General features: G+C 47.4%; 1 protein-coding gene across 2 annotated transcripts in view; it reads left to right on the top strand.

Moving 5' to 3' along the window:
- The window catches only part of PDLIM1 (PDZ and LIM domain 1), a 45,788-nt gene extending 30,379 nt beyond the window's left edge, over positions 1-15,409 (top strand). The window contains exons 5-7 of one of the 2 annotated variants that reach the window (XR_004346217.1): positions 7,670-7,821; positions 12,076-14,427; positions 14,888-15,409. Coding sequence is in view for 1 of the 2 variants with exons in the window: in XM_032608457.1 (XP_032464348.1) it covers positions 7,670-7,821; positions 14,310-14,427; positions 14,888-15,074 (457 nt within the window). In the remaining variant the exon portion in view is untranslated. The remainder of the gene's footprint in view (positions 1-7,669; positions 7,822-12,075; positions 14,428-14,887) is intronic. The other variant, XM_032608457.1, reaches the window with a different exon arrangement.

Raw genomic sequence — 15,409 nt, 5'->3', positions numbered from 1 at the left:
TTTTATTTATTTTTTTTTTTTTTTTGCAGTATGCGGGCCTCTCACTGCTGTGGCCTCTCCCATTGCGGAGCACAGGCTCCGGATGCACAGGCTCAGCGGCCATGGCTCACGGGCCCAGCCCCTCCGCGGCATGTGGGATCTTCCCAGACCGGGGCACGAACCCGTGTCCCCTGCATCGGCAGGCAGACTCTCAACCACCGCGCCACCAGGGAAGCCCGGCAGGCGGATTCTTAACCACTGCGCCACCAGGGAAGCCCTGTTGGGAGATTTTTGATTACTGATTCAATCATGTTATTTATTATAGGTCTGTTCACATATTTTTTTTCTTTCATGATTCAGTCTTGGTAGGAATTTATCTATTTCTTCTAGGCTATCCAGTTTGTTGGTATATAATTGTTCACAATAGTCTTTTAAGATCTTTTTTATTTCTGTCATAGGCATGGTAGTGTCTCCTCTTTCATTTCTGATTTTTTGTTATTTCAGTCTTCTCTCCTTTTTTTTTTCTTAGTCTAGCTAAGGGTTTGTCAATTTTGTTGATCTTTTCAAAAAACCAGACTCTTAATTTTGTTCCAGTTTTCCTCTTTTCTATTTCATGTCTGCTGTAGTCTTTATTATTTCCTTCCTTCTACTAACGTTATTTAAATTTATTTTATTATTTGGCTGCATTGGGTCTTCATTGCTGTGCGCGGGCTTTTCTCTAGTTGTGGCGAGTGGGGGCTACTCTTTGTTGTAGTGCATGGGCTTCTCATTGCGGTGACTTCTCTTGTTGCGGAGCACGGGCTCCAGGTGCACGGGCTTCAGTAGTTGTGGCACGTGGGCTCAGTAGTTGTGGCTCGTGGGCTCTAGAGCGCAGGCTCAGTAGTTGTGGCACATGGACTTAGTTGCTCCACAGCATGTGGGATCTTCCCGGAGCAGGGCTCGAACCCGTGTCCCCTGCATTGGCAGGCAGATTCTTAACCACTGTGCCACCAGGGAAGTCCCCTTCTGCTAATTTTAGTTTGTTCTTCTTTTTCTTGTTCCTTGAGGTGTAAAGTTTGCTTATTTGAGATCTTTCTTCTTTTTAAATTAGGCATTACTGCTACTATGTTTTCTCAGCTTTTGCTATGTCCTGTAAGTTTTGATATATTCTTTTTTCATTTTCTTTTGTCTCAAAATATTTTCTAATTTCCTTGTTCATGAGTGGGTTGTTTAATTTCTGCATGCTTGTGAACTTTCCAGTTTTCCTTTTGCTGTTGATTTCTAGTTTCATTCCATTGTGGTCAGAAAAGATACTTGGTGATTTCAGTCTTCTTAAATTTGTGAAGACTTTTTTGTGGCCTAACCTGTGATCTATCTTGGAGAATGCTCTGTGTGCACCTGAGAAGAATGTATATTCTGCTGTTGTTGGGTATAGTGTTCTGTATGTGTTAGGTACAGCTGGTCTATAGTGTGGTTCAGGTCCTCAGTTTGCTTATAAATCTTCTGTCTGGTTGTTCTATCCTCTTTGGTTCCTTTTTATTCCATGGTATGGATATACCACAGTTTGTTTAACCATTCACCCATTGAAGGACATCTGGGTTGTGTCTTATTTTTGGCTATTATGGATAAAGTGGCTGTAAAGATTTGTGAACATGTTTTTGTGTAACCATAAATTTTCATCTCTGGGATAAACGACCAGGACCATTGCTGGGTCATAAGGTAGTTACATGCTTAATTTTACAGAAACTACCAAACAGTTTTGCAGAATATCTGTACCATTTTACATTCCTACTTACAATGTTTGATCTAGTTTCTCCGTATCCTCTCCAGCATTTGGTGTTGCCACTGTTTTTTATTCTAGCCATTCTCATAGGTGTGTAGTAATGTATCACTGTGGTTTTAATCTGCACTTGCCTTGTGGGTAATGATGTTGAACATCTTTTCATGAGCTTATTTGCCATCAACATATCCTCTAGTCCTTTTCTGGATATCTGGGCTCAGATCACCTCCTGCCTCTCAGCCTCGGCTGTTTTTTCAGAAGCCTCCACCCTCTAGGGAAGAGGGACAGTGTACCCAGTGGAGCCAAAGAACAAATATCAGAGGGTGGTGCAGCTTATCAATACAGAAGGAAAGGTCTGTATGGAAACAAGTTCTAATTTGTGAGAAATAAAGCCACATGCTGTCCAGTCCACCAGGCTGTCTCCCAGGTTCAAGAATGCAGGCGATGGCTACAAACAGTTTTCTCAGCAAATCTAACCACTTTATCTTTAGGGGTAAAGACAATTTTACAAGTGCAAATGAATTATTCCAATTATGTTTACTCACTCATTTTGCGTCCACTCATTGTATAACTAGCTCACATGTCATTTTAAAAAGAAAACTGAGGGACTTCCCTGTCAGTCCAGTGGTTAGGACTCAGCACTTGCACTGCCATGGGCCCAGGTTCAATCCCTGGTAGGGGAACTAAGATCCCGCAAGCCACGCAGTCTGGCCAAAATTAAATTAAATTGAAAAAAAAGAAAGAAAACTGAGGTATAGGTTTTCCCTGGGTAATTCTCCCCAAGTTACTTCTTCCTCTCCGTTTTCTTTTTCCTGTCAGGCTCCTGGGGCACTTGAAGTACTCAGGTTCCCAGCTGGAAGCAGGGTCAATAACAGCAATGAAGCTCACAGAATGAACATGCTCTCAGGGAAGGTCAACATTTAAGTAGAAGAGACTTATCAGCTGGCACTTGCAACAGGCTGCAGTGGGGGGAAGGGAAGCCACCACCCCTGTATGTCCACAGCTGCTGGTCCCTGCTCTTGTCTCTCTCCCACCCACCCTCAGGGGACTGTGGGAGCCTCCCATCCTCAGGTCAGGTGATGGGCCACCATGAGGAGTGGTTTCAACCAAGGCGGGGACAGAAGTCCAGTTTCCCCACTCTACTGTGTTGACACTGGAGGTTACTGGAGGCTGCTCATTATTGCTGGAGTGGGAGTTCTGGCTACCCACATGGCCTCCACAGATTCACTGCAGGTGAGTGGTGGCCTTGTCACTGCTGGGTGGGGGTGACATACAGGCTTCCTACTGGAGCCTGGAGTGTATGACCACTGTCATTCCTTGGGTCCCAAGGTCTCTGGTTGGTCTGCCTTTTTCTGTCCCCCTTTCAGAGTCTTTTTTTTTTTTTTTTTTAATATACATTTTATTTATTTATTTTTGGCTGCATTGGGTCTTTTGTTGCTGCGCATGGGCTTTCTCTAGGTGCGGCGAACAGGGGCCACTCTTCATTGTGGTGCATGGGCTTCTCATTGTGGTGGCTTCTCTTGTTGCGGAGCACAGGCTCTCCGTGCATGGGCTTCAGTAGTTGTGGCACGTGGGCTCAGCAGTTGTGGCTCGCGGGCTCTAGAGCAGAGGCTCAGTAGTTGTGGCGCACAGGCTTAAGTTGCTCCATGGCATGTGGGATCTTACCAGACTAGGGTTCGAACCCGTGTCCCCTGCATTGGCAGGCGGATTCTTAACCACTGCTCCACCAGGGAAGTCCCCCGAGTCTTCTTGTGTTCATCTTATATAGAATGTCCAGGGTTTTTGGTTGTACTTAGTGGGAGGAATAGGGAAACTTATGTCTACTCCATCTTCCCAGATGGGAAAACGATTTTTATGAAGAGGATGTCTTCTCCTGTCTGGATGCATCATATAATTCAAATAATCCCTCTTTGCGTCCCAAACTTTGTCACACACACAGGCAGTTTTAGTGCAGAACCAAAGCTGACTTAGTATGTGAGAAAATGATGCCATTAAGGTTTTATCAGCAGTGGGAATTGTTTTCTTATGGCTTCCTTGTTTTAGCTGAGATTTATATACAGATTATTAAGTTGCTGCCATGGGTGATGGGTCAAGTTTAAAAAGAAAAAAATTAAAGAGTCTCTTATGTCCCCACTCTGGTCATTTCACCGTTTTGATGGAGTAGATGCTCATCCCAGGGTTGCTGTTCCAAAACCACGGGTGTGCTTTTCCTCTGTTCTCCTTGACCTTCTTACCTTCACCCCAGCTGCTCTTTGGCCTGGAACAGGCCTTTGTGTCACATAAGGTCTGCAGGCTCAGCTTCTGAAATCCTCCCCTTGCAAGCGAGCTCAAGCGGAGTTTTCTTCTGACGTTCTAAAGGCCACCAGCCTTAAACACCCAGCTACGTCAGCCACCGCGTCAGGCAGAGCACCACCTGGCGGTGGTATCCCTGGGGAGACAGGCCCTGTGGTCAGGGCCTAAAAGACTGAAAGAAAACATTTAGGGAACTGGTGTACATTCAGCACCAAGTCTGACTCAGGGAGAAACAAGAAGCAGGAAACATGAAGAGTGTAATGGATAGTTACTCCAAAGGAGTTGAATTTGATTAAAATCTTGTATTTTGTTATTAAAATTGTAAAAACTGGGTTTAGAAGGCTGTGCTTACTCTTAGTGACCCACTCTCAGAAGTTTTCCTCCTGGTGACTCAGTCATGTAGCTCATTTTTTGAGAGCTTATCACTATAGAATTCTTCCTTTCAATGCTGTTACTATATATAAAAAGTGAGAATGCTTTTTTTGGGGGCTCCATTTCTCATGCATGTTTTTGTCCTAGAATTTTTTTTTTAATATATTGTGATGTCATTTGTCTATATCTGATAGTCTAACATCTAAGACTTGGGTCTTAGGATATTATCTTTGAATTAAGCAGATCAATGCTTCCAGTTAAGGTGATGGATATTGAAAGTGCTTTATAAATTGTCAAGTGGTAGAAAAATATTATCATTATTTGAAAATAAATAGTAAGCTGTTTTCTTTTCATTAATCATGGAAATACTTTCCAAGACCATTTGCTGGAAGAATATGTGATGACCTTGTAGTTTGGCTTCTGTCATTTTTAGCAGTCCCTTGGTGGCTTCCAGACATAACAACATACACCAAAGAAGGGGAAAAATTCTCCCCAAGAACATTCCACGGTCTGATCTTGATTTTAAAATAGTTCTAAGTGTAATAGAAAAAAATATTTGTCAAAATAACATAATACATTTATTATAGGGCAAGCTCAGAACTCGACTCAAAGAAAGAGTCCAGCATGTATCTCAGACAACAGGGCTAAAAAGGTGGGCCACACGAAGACTGTGGCCCCTGGTTACAACCGCTCCTCAGGGTGGCCCATCACCTGCCTGGGGGACGGAGGGAAAGAGACACGGACAGAGGCCAGCAGCTGTGGACGGGCAGGGGTGTGGCTTCCCTCCCCCGCCCCCCACCGTGGCCTGCACAAGTGACCAGCTGATGAATCTCTCTACTTGCATTCTGACCTTCCCTGAGAGCAGCAGAACAGACATCACTCTTTGAGAGTTTTGTCCTCTATTGTGAGAACCCGGTTGTAGTCAAAGGGAAAACCTAGAGCTTCACTGATGCGAGTGACCCTGCTTCCAGCCGGGGCCTTGAGTCACATTTAAAATGGAATGTGAACTAATTATGCAATGGGTGGGTGATAAACTGCACCACCATCTGGTATTTCCTCTCTGGCTCTACTGGGCACACTGCCCTTCTTCCCTAGCGGGTGGAGGCTTCTGAAAAAGCAGCTGAGGCTGAGACGCAGGAGGTGATCTGGGCCCAGGAGGCTGGACTGCCCATGTCCCTGGCACAACCCTGGGGAATTCCCTGCAACCCCACAGGAGCAGGGAGAGGGTGCAGTGAGGAGGAGAAAGGCACTTAACCCACTTCTCTAACACCTACCATGCTCCAGCCCTGTGCCAGGCACTGATACAAGGCAGGAACACAGTGGTGAACAAGGCAGGCCACGGCCCTGCCCTCGTGGGGCTTACTTTCCAAGGGAAGACAGACCATAAAGAAACAAGTATAACCTATGGTGAGCGAGAAACAACATGGAGAAAGAGGCAGCAGAGCAAGGGGAGGAGTGACAGGGATGAGTGGACTGTTTTAAGCTGAGGGTCGGGGACCCTCTCTGAGGAGGGATATCTGAGCAGAGACCTGAGTGAAGTGTGGGCTGTGGAGGGAGCGTTCCAGGCAGAGGGAGCAGGATGTGCAAAGGCCCTGAGGCTGGTGTGTCCTAGAAACCCCACGAAGGCTGGTCTCACTGGAGCGAGCAAGGGGTGCCAGGCGATGTGTTTGGAGAGGGGAGCAGAGCCACATCTTGTAGGGCCTTTCTACTTTTTGTAATGAATATTTACTCCAAAGGAGATGAATTTGGTTAAGCTTGTGTCTTGTTACTAAAACTGTGAATACTCGGTTCTGAGTCAGATGGGAACACTTGGAGCCACGTCCCCACACAGTCTGATTCTTGTGTGTAAAATACCACTCTGGCCTCTGGTCAAAAAAGTAAGGCGGTCCTGGGGGCTGAGAGTGGCGGCAGAGGAACAGTTGCGAAGCTGGTCAGCCGTGCTGTTAACAGATGGCGTGGCTGGGACAGGGGAGGAGGGGGTGGTGCAAAGGGGTGGGACTCAGGACAGACTTCACAGGTAAAGCTGACTGGAGTTTACCTCCTTTCACTCTCCTCGTTCCCCGAAACCAGGCAGCAGAGGTGTCTCCCCTGGAAAATGGGCCCTGGGGGAAAGAGGCCGCCAGCTCTTCCTGTCTCACCCTGTCGTGGGGAGCCCAGAAGGACAGGGGGAGGCGTGGGTGGCAAGGCCTGGCTTGCCCCATCCCTGGGCCCGAGCTGAGGCCTCTGCCCCTCGCTCAGTGGAACAGCACGTCACTGTTTACAAAGTACTTAACTCGAGAGTGTCATACTGAGTGAAGTAAGTCAGATAAGGACAAATATGTGATACCGCTTATGTGTGGAATCTAAAAAATGGTACAAAGGAACTTATTTACAAAACAGAAACGGAGTCGCAGATTTAGAAAACAGACTTATGGTTACCGGGGTTAAGGGGGGGCGGAGGTAGAGGGATAAATTGGGAGATTGGGATTGACATATACACACTACTATATATAAATAGACCACTAATAAGGACCCTGTGTACAGCACAGGGAACTCTCCTCAACACTCTGTAATGGCCTATTTGGGAAAAGAATCTAAAAAAGAATGGATATAGGCATATGTATAACTGATTCACTTTGCTACACACCTGAAACTAACACAACATAGTAAATCAACTAGACTCCAATAAAAAAAACAAGAAAACAAAGTTTGCCTTTCTCATCCTTGCCAACAATGGTGTGAACTGAGTAGGGCAGACACTATTACTTCTGTGTGGTAGGTGAAGAGACCAGAGGTCCTTGCTGTGAGAATTAGGAGAGTTTATGGAAACAGAGAGAGCCTTTTGATGTCGTCAGCAGTAAAGCACACTGATTTCTGCTCTGGGGAAAGTATGTGGCCCGTACTAAGGGGACCCAGCTGAGTTTTTAGTGCTCGGATTGTGGTTGACATTTTCCCTCTTATAAATTTTCTTTCGACATCATGTTCATGTAATTTTGCAAGAAGCACGGCATTCCCATTCCATGGGATTAGGCTAAAAAGTAATTGAATCACTGAAACTATTTGGAAAACTAGCCTCTTATTGTCTGGAAGCAGCAGCCAGCTCTGCCTACAGACACCTCACAGTATCGGCAGGAGGTCTATGGCTGCATTAAAGAAGGCTTCGTCCCTTGGGATCATTTCTCTCCACCCTTTGATTCATGGGTGCCTTCTCTTGGAAGGGGGTGCCTGGTGAATTTTTTTCTCCTAACTTCTGACATGTCCTAATGAACTTGCAAACATTCTTCACAGCTTAGACCATTCTCAGCTTCCAAGCGGACTTGTCATTGACAAAGAATCTGAAGTTTACAAGATGCTTCAGGAGAAACAAGAGTTAAATGAGCCTCCGAAACAGTCCACTTCATTCCTGGTTTTGCAGGAAATCCTGGAGTCTGAGGAGAAAGGTAATCAGTCGTGTGTGTGTGTGTGTGTGTGTGTGTGTGTGTGTGTGTGTGTGTGGTCAGAGGCTCTTGTTCAAGGCCTGGGCAGAGGAGCAGTCATTGCTGAAACACAGATGAACACAGCCCTGAAGAGGTGGAAAGAGCACAGTGTGCTTTGCAAGGCATGGCTCTTAAAAGGCTAAAAGCTCTTTTAAAAATAAAAAAGAGGGAACTCCGTGGTGGTCCAGTGGTTAGGACTCTGCGCTTTCACTGCTGAGGGCGCGAGTTCAATGCCTGGTCAGGGAATTAACATTCTGCAAGCTGCGAGGCCCGGCCAAAAAAAAAAAAAGCAAAAAGGGGGGTGGAGTTGGGGGAGGAATGAATGAACTCCCAGCCACACCTGCCTAGCTGTTTCCTGTCACAGGCGCATGGGGAGGCTGAGGACGTGGGGAGCTTGACTGCTGTGGGATCCTGTCGTCTGTCCCTTGGCCACTGGTTTGGTTTGAGCCCACACACCATGTTTCTGTGGTGGTTGGCACGTGTGAGTGGGAGAAGGCCATGGGGTGTGAATGACAAGCAGGATGAAATGAATCCGTGGCAGTGAAGCCAGGCTCTGAGCTTTACTTTGGGGCCACGTGCTTCTTCTTGCTCTAGGGAGGATGGCTTCCTGAGAACCGGAGGGCCCCCAGTTTGGCCACATCCCCCCCACCGAGTGACCTTAGGCAAGTCTCTGAACCTTTCCAGGCTTGTTTGCTCATATGCCAATCAGGGATGAAAACCCTTTCCTCTAAGACTGGTGTGTGGATCAAATGTTATAAATTACACAAAACACTTGTCACTGTGACCGGCACACAGTAGGTGCTTCGTAACTGTTATGATGTTTGAGACCTCATCAAGAGGCTCCAGGCCAGCCTTAGCTTGTCCACACGTGAGCTCCAATGCCCGAGGCGCCCAGGGCCACACATGTGACTCTGCAGGTCTCAGGAGACAGGCTTTGCCCTCTACACATCATACACTCTGTGCTTCTCACGATAATTTTCAAGCGGGTGGCAGCAAAGCTGTCTCAACAGCTTTGTAACAACAACAAGGAGACAGTTCTGGCAGATGGGTATGTTGCACAAGAGGTGTTTTTTTCCCCTTCTCACAAAGGTGACCTGTGAACGACAGCTCTCGGGCTTGCCCACCTCCCAGGCGGTCATTCACAAGTGCCTCTTATTCTCGCCATCAGCCTAACTACCAGTGAGTTCTGGAGAGTTGGGTTTTGCAGCCCCTCCTGGTCTCAACGAGGCCCAACCCTCCATACTCTGCGCTGTCCCTTTCCACGAGGCTCACTGGAGCCCTGCCTTCTCTTGCTCTCTTCTTCTTCCCAGTGTGCCTGCCTGTGAGGAGAGTTGGTACTTCTGGGAGGGACACTTGGTTGTTCTGTTTCGGAGACCCGCTTCAGCCAGGCTCCTGAGGGGTTGGTTCTTTGCCCAGGGCGGCCAGTGAGGGTCAGAGCTGAGTGCCCTCTGGAAGAGTCACCTTCCGCCTGGAAGCCCCCAGCTGCAGAGTTGGCTTCCCAGGAGTCCTTCCTGAGCTGAAAGTTCCCTCCTGAACACACTCAGCACCCAAGCTTCCTCCCCATTTGGGTGGTTCTTTAGAGAAACTGGCAATTTACAAGCACAGGATATTTAGGAAAATTCTTCCATGCTAGAAGGATATTGTCCCTACCGGCAATTCCCCCCTTCGCTTGGAGTACCTGTGCAGTTCGAAAGGAGAGAGTCATATACTCTGTCTTAAGTTCCAGTCTTAGCCCAACTGACAGATGACTTGGGGGCCAACCCTAGAGGATGATGGTTTTTCAAAACGTGAGAAACCACAACTATACTCTGAGTAAGTGGGTGCAAAACCCTTCAGTTAAGAGAGGAAAAGTCAGTCCATTCCAGCCCAAAGTAGAACATAGACAGACATTGCAGGGCTCACCTCACTGCATGTCCTCAGGTCACAGAGAAGTTGAAGCCCACGATCACTGAGTTGCCCTGAGGTGGCAGCTCCCTGCTCTTCATGCTTCATCCCTTCCATCCTGTATTCTTACTTGCCAAGCCAGTGGCTTCCATTCTCAAGGCTACCTCATGGTTCTAGTTGGCAGCTGGTGCTCCAGCCATCATGCCTACTTCCAGGGACCAGGAAGGAAGAACAGGGGAAGGGCTAATTGGGGAATCCCCCCTTTCAGATGAACCAGCTTTCTTTTTCCCATAAGTCCCACATGACTATTCCACTTATATTTTGACCAAAATTTAGTCACATGGCCCCATCTAGTTGCAAGAGAGTCTGAGAATTATAGTTTTTCTCGCCTGGGCTGGATGGCTGGATATCTTCTTGCTCCAAAGAAAATAAAAATTTTGCTAAAAAGGAAAAGGGAGATAATAGATCTTGTGGTCTCTCCCTTATCTCTTAATATGCACTTGCATTAAATTTTCACTGAATGGAACAGCGTAAGTTCCAATCCAGACATCTACCACATGCAGAAGGCTCTCAAGTGAGGGAGCTAAAATACCTGTTTTCATTTGAGATGAAATGGTCAAAGCTCAGGGCAGTGGCTGGTGCATGGTAAAGGCACTCCGTGAGGGTTACTATCATTCGAGAAGGGCTGTGGTTCATGAAGCAGCGCTGCACCACCAGCACTGGTGTCCAGGATCTGCCCGAGACCCACCACGAGACTTCCAGTAAGTGTCTCGTCTCTCTAAGCCCTACTCTATCTGCACACATCCGGTGAGGCTAATAATGGCTACTTCACTGGTAATTTAAAGCCTTAAGGGAAACAGTGCGTGTAATGTGCCAGGCACAGTCAGTGAGGCCCCCGAGGGAGGTCTGGCTGCAGCAGGGCTTGGTGATAAACCTCCAGACTCAATGTGGGTCTTCTCAGTTGGGGTGAAATTCAGCCTCTGGACTAGGAGAAAGGGCTCTGGGTTCCTCACACTTCCTCTTGCTCTGGATCAAATTCTAAAAATTGCAGGTAGAAGGAGGCTTTATTTTTTTTTTTCACTGTGGGGACATATACCTAACACAAAATTTACCGTCTTAACCGTTTTTAAGCATATGATTCCGTGGCACCGAGGACACTCGTACTGCTGTGCTGCCATCTTCACCGTCCATCCGCAGGAACTCTTCATCTTGCAGAACCGAAACCCTGCACACACTCCTCACGGCTCCCTCTTCCCCAGCCCATGGAAACCACCATTCTACTTTCTGTTTCCATGAATTTGACTATTCCGTGTATTTCATAGGAGTGGAATCATGCAGTATTTGTCCTTTTGTACCTGGCTTATTTCACTTAGCATAATGTCCTCAAGGTTCACCCATGCTGTAGCGTGTGTCAGCATTTCCCTCCTTTTTAAGGCAGAATAATACTCTGTGGTATGTATACACCACATCTTGTTTATTCATTCGTCTGTCCCCAGCCATCATGGACTGAGAAACACAATGGGGACCCCAGGCTCTGAGATAAGAAAGCTGGAGGCTTGCTCAGGAAGTATCTAGGCTCATTTTGGCTGGTTCCCAGGCTTCCAGGAAAATCCTCAGATGGTCTGCAGTCAGGTCATGGTGGACCACCAGGTGCAAGGTTAAGGACCATGAATTTGATTCTATAGGTAGTGTAGTCACAGAGGGTTGTTGAGCATGGAAGTGGATAGTAAAAAGGCTGTACTTTATTCGTTTTCACTTTTTTCCCAAAAGCTTTGAGATGCAAGATTCATTGGAAGGAGAGAGATTTGAAAATTTCTGTAGTAGCCCACAGTCTGAAGGGAGCTATTTCTACTGTAAGCTAGTGGAGAGGGAAGGAAGAAGGGAAATTTCTTTTGCATTTGCAGTGTTGGCTGAATAGGTGAGAGAAGAAAATGGAGCCAGCAGGTGGCGCTGCAGAGCTGCAGCGAGGCGGGCTTTATCTGGGATCCCAGCAGAGAGTGGTGTCACAGTCCAGGGCTTGCTGTTCTTTTTTTTTTTTTTAATTGTAGTATATATAGTTGATGTACAATATTACTAAGTTTCAGGTGTACAACATAGTGATTTAATAGATTCTTTGTTTCAAGTTATTGTAAAATATGGGCTATATTTGCTGTGCTTTACAGTATATCCTTGTAGCTTATGATTTTGTACATGGTAGTTTGTACCTCTTAATCCCCTACCCTTATCTTGCCCCGCCCTTCTCTTTCCCTACTGGTAACCACTAGTTTGTTCTCCATATCTGTGAGTCCCTTTCTGTTTTGTTCTATTCATTTGTTTTGTGGGTTTTTTTTGCAGTATGCGGGCCTCTCACTGTTGCGGCCTCTCCCGCCGCGGAGCACAGGCTCCGGAGGCGCAGGCTCAGCGGCCATGGCTCACGGGCCCAGCCACTCCCCTGCATGTGGGAGCTTCCCGGACCGGGGCACGAACCCGTGCCCCCTGCATCGGCAGGCGGACTCCCAACCACTGCGCCACCAGGGAAGCCCCTGTTTGTTTTATTTTTTAGATTCCACATATAAGTGATAACATAGAGCATTTGTCTTTCTCTGCCTGACTTACTTGACTAAGCATCATCCCCTCCAGGTCCATCCGTGCTGTTGCATGTGGCCAGATTTCCTATGGCAGAGGGCAGCAGCTCACTGGCGTTAGGGCCAAGCCACACAAGTGCACTTCGCGCTTCTAACCAAACAGGGCTCACATCTGCCCACACTCTGATGGCCAAAGCAAGTCTTGTGGCCAAACCCAAAGTCGATGGGATGGGGGAGTATACTCCACCAAGAGCAAGTTTTCCTCAGCCTTAGTGCTATTGACACTTTGGGCCAGATAAGCCCTTGTAGTGGGCTGTCCTGTGCGTTTTAGGACCCTCAGCAGCATCCCTGCCCTCTACCCACTAGATGCCAATAGCACTCCCTTGCAACTGAGACAACCAAAACTAGGGAACAAGATCGCCACCAGTAGAGAAGCACTGACCTACTGGGAAGTATGGGAGGGTACGGATAACTGCAGATAAAATATACAGTCTACCAGGCCTAGCCAACTCTAAATGCCCTTTATGTCACACACAGTCTCAATTTTGGGTTCAGAAGCGCCAGCCAGCATATGGGGACTCGTTTTTGAAAAGGACAAGCGAGCTAGGGCCCGCATTTGTCAGCCCCAGGATTGCCCAGCATGGCTGCAGATATGGGATGACCCTCTCCTCGCCCCCTCACCTGACACAAAAAGCCATTTGTCGCTCTTATTCAGTGGTTCTCAAAGTGTGGTTCCTGGACCAGCAGCAGCAGCACCTGAGAACTTGTTAAAAATGCAAATTCTTGGGCCCTACCTCAGGCCTGCTTAATCAGAAACTCTGGGAGTGGGCCCAGCAGTCTGGGTTTTAATGAGCCTGCTGGGTGACTGATGTACAACAGCATTTGAGAACAGCTGTTTAGTCTAAAGAAGTGGATTTTAACCTGGAGTATAGAGCAGGATCCTGGGGCCCCTGCACCTGGAGATGCTCCTTCAGCAGGTCTGGGGTGGACCCTGGTCTGTGAATTTTATGAAATCTCTCCTGGTGCCCAGGATGCTCAGAGATGCCCATTCAGAACCATCAGTGTAGAGACATCTCCAGCTTCCTGAGCCAAAGCATGCTGGACTAAGAGAGGGACCATGATGCATTTGTCACGGCATTTCATCATCTATTTCTTGTGTATTTATTGAGCCTCTATTATTTGTTAAGTTCGTGGTAGGCTCTGTGGACTACTGAAAAATATATGAAATAGGGTTCTGGTGCTCCAGTAATTTGCAGTCCAGACAGAGAGACATGTGTAAATAGCTGACAAACCTAACAATGTTTGCTAGGCCACATCACAGTAAAAAAAAAAATGTGATGTGGAAACACAGCCAGCCAACTATATAGCAATAACAGTGCTTTCAGTAGCCTACCATTATTAACAGCTACCATTACACAGGGCTCTACACAGGAGATGAACTGGGCTGTAGGCAGTTCAGCACCCAGCAACTTAGGAGCTTTGTCTTGTACACAGAAAGCTGACTGCAGGAAGGCTGCCGCTGACTCTGCCCTGTAGCGGGTGGTTTTTATCTGGCTGCTTGTAGCACACTCTATGATTTTGTTCTCTTTGTAATGTGGGTTTCTTTTGGCATCTGACTACACTGCCTTTCGATTATCAGACATTTTTATTTTTTTTTTCTATATAAAGCGTTTTTAATTAAGTCCCATATCAGTGTTTGCATGTATTTAATCAGCATGTAATGTAATTTGTGTTTTGAGGGCTGGCCATGTGCCAGGGAGGGCTTTATGTGTCTTTTTTAATCTTTTTGTCCCACTGTGAAGGGGGAATGATCTCCTGTTTTATAGAAAAGGAAACTGCAGACCAGAGAAGTAACCTGCCCAGGATCACACAGCAGAGTCAAGTCTGTTTGACTCCAGTGCCCATGACCTTGCTGGAACATACATATAAGTGAATCTGAAAGAGCTAAATGATACTTATGCAATCCTACACTTCCGGCCAACCCAAGTGTTTTCCTCCTTTTAGGGGATCCCAGCAAGCCCTCAGGATTCAGAAGTGTTAAGGCTCCAGTCACCAAAGTGGCTGCATCGATTGGAAATGCCCAGAAGCTGCCCATGTGTGACAAGTGTGGCACCGGCATTGTGTGAGTATCTGCCTTCCAGGGCATCAGAGGCCCTGCAGGTTGGGTAAACCATGAAAATGGGGGAAGTGCTGGATGTTGCACATTTTGGGTGTGATGGAGAAAAAAATCCTGCCTGGAAAATGGAGCAGAGAGGCCAGGTAGGTCCTGTGTCCCAGAGCCAGGTGGTGAAGGCTTTCCTTGGCTGTAGAACCCTTAGGGTATGAACATGTAAAACCAGAAAAAGCAGGGCTGCTCTGTTGAAGCGGGAAGGACTTCCCGAAGGCTTCAAGGGTAACGTCTTTGGACCCCAGGCATGAGAAGCCCCTTTATGACTGGAGGCCAGTTAGGAGGCTCTGATCTGCCAGATGGGCCCCTTGGGAGGAGGCCCTGATCTGCCACATGGGACCCTTGGGAGGAGCCCCCAAGCCTGGTGCCCCCTGCTTGTCACTAAAGGAGCCCCTCTCCTCCCTCCCTCCCGCAGCGGCGTGTTTGTGAAGCTGCGGGACCGTCACCGCCACCCTGAGTGTTACGTGTGCACCGACTGTGGCACGAACCTGAAACAGAAGGGCCATTTCTTTGTGGAGGATCAGATCTACTGTGAAAAGCACGCCCGGGAGCGGGTCACTCCACCCGAGGGCTACGATGTGATCACTGTGTTCCCCAAGTGAGCCGGCAGCTCAGCACCGAACGCTGGTCTCCCAACGAGCCCCTGCTGCATCTTGTCCTCTGAAAGCTCTGTCTTCTCTTATCTAGAAAGTTCTCGCTTACTTTGGTTTTATCCCTGCTCGTCAGCTAACTGACTCACGCTGGCTGTGTGACGCCCGCTTTTATAATTAACGGAAGATGGTTTTGTTCAGTGTACCCTTACCAGCATCACTGTGTCTTCTCTTCTCCTCCATTCATCTCTGCTGCAAATGGACATCAGCCAAACTTGAACCAAACCAAATTTAATATGTCTGACAATGATTTCACTTCACCCAATAAATTAATAGACTTCAAGGCA

The sequence above is a fragment of the Phocoena sinus genome, chromosome 16 (genome assembly GCF_008692025.1).
Source record: "Phocoena sinus isolate mPhoSin1 chromosome 16, mPhoSin1.pri, whole genome shotgun sequence".
Taxonomy (NCBI): domain Eukaryota; kingdom Metazoa; phylum Chordata; class Mammalia; order Artiodactyla; family Phocoenidae; genus Phocoena; species Phocoena sinus.
Note: the sequence above shows the minus strand (reverse complement) of the source record. Positions and strands in the feature narration are given on the sequence as shown.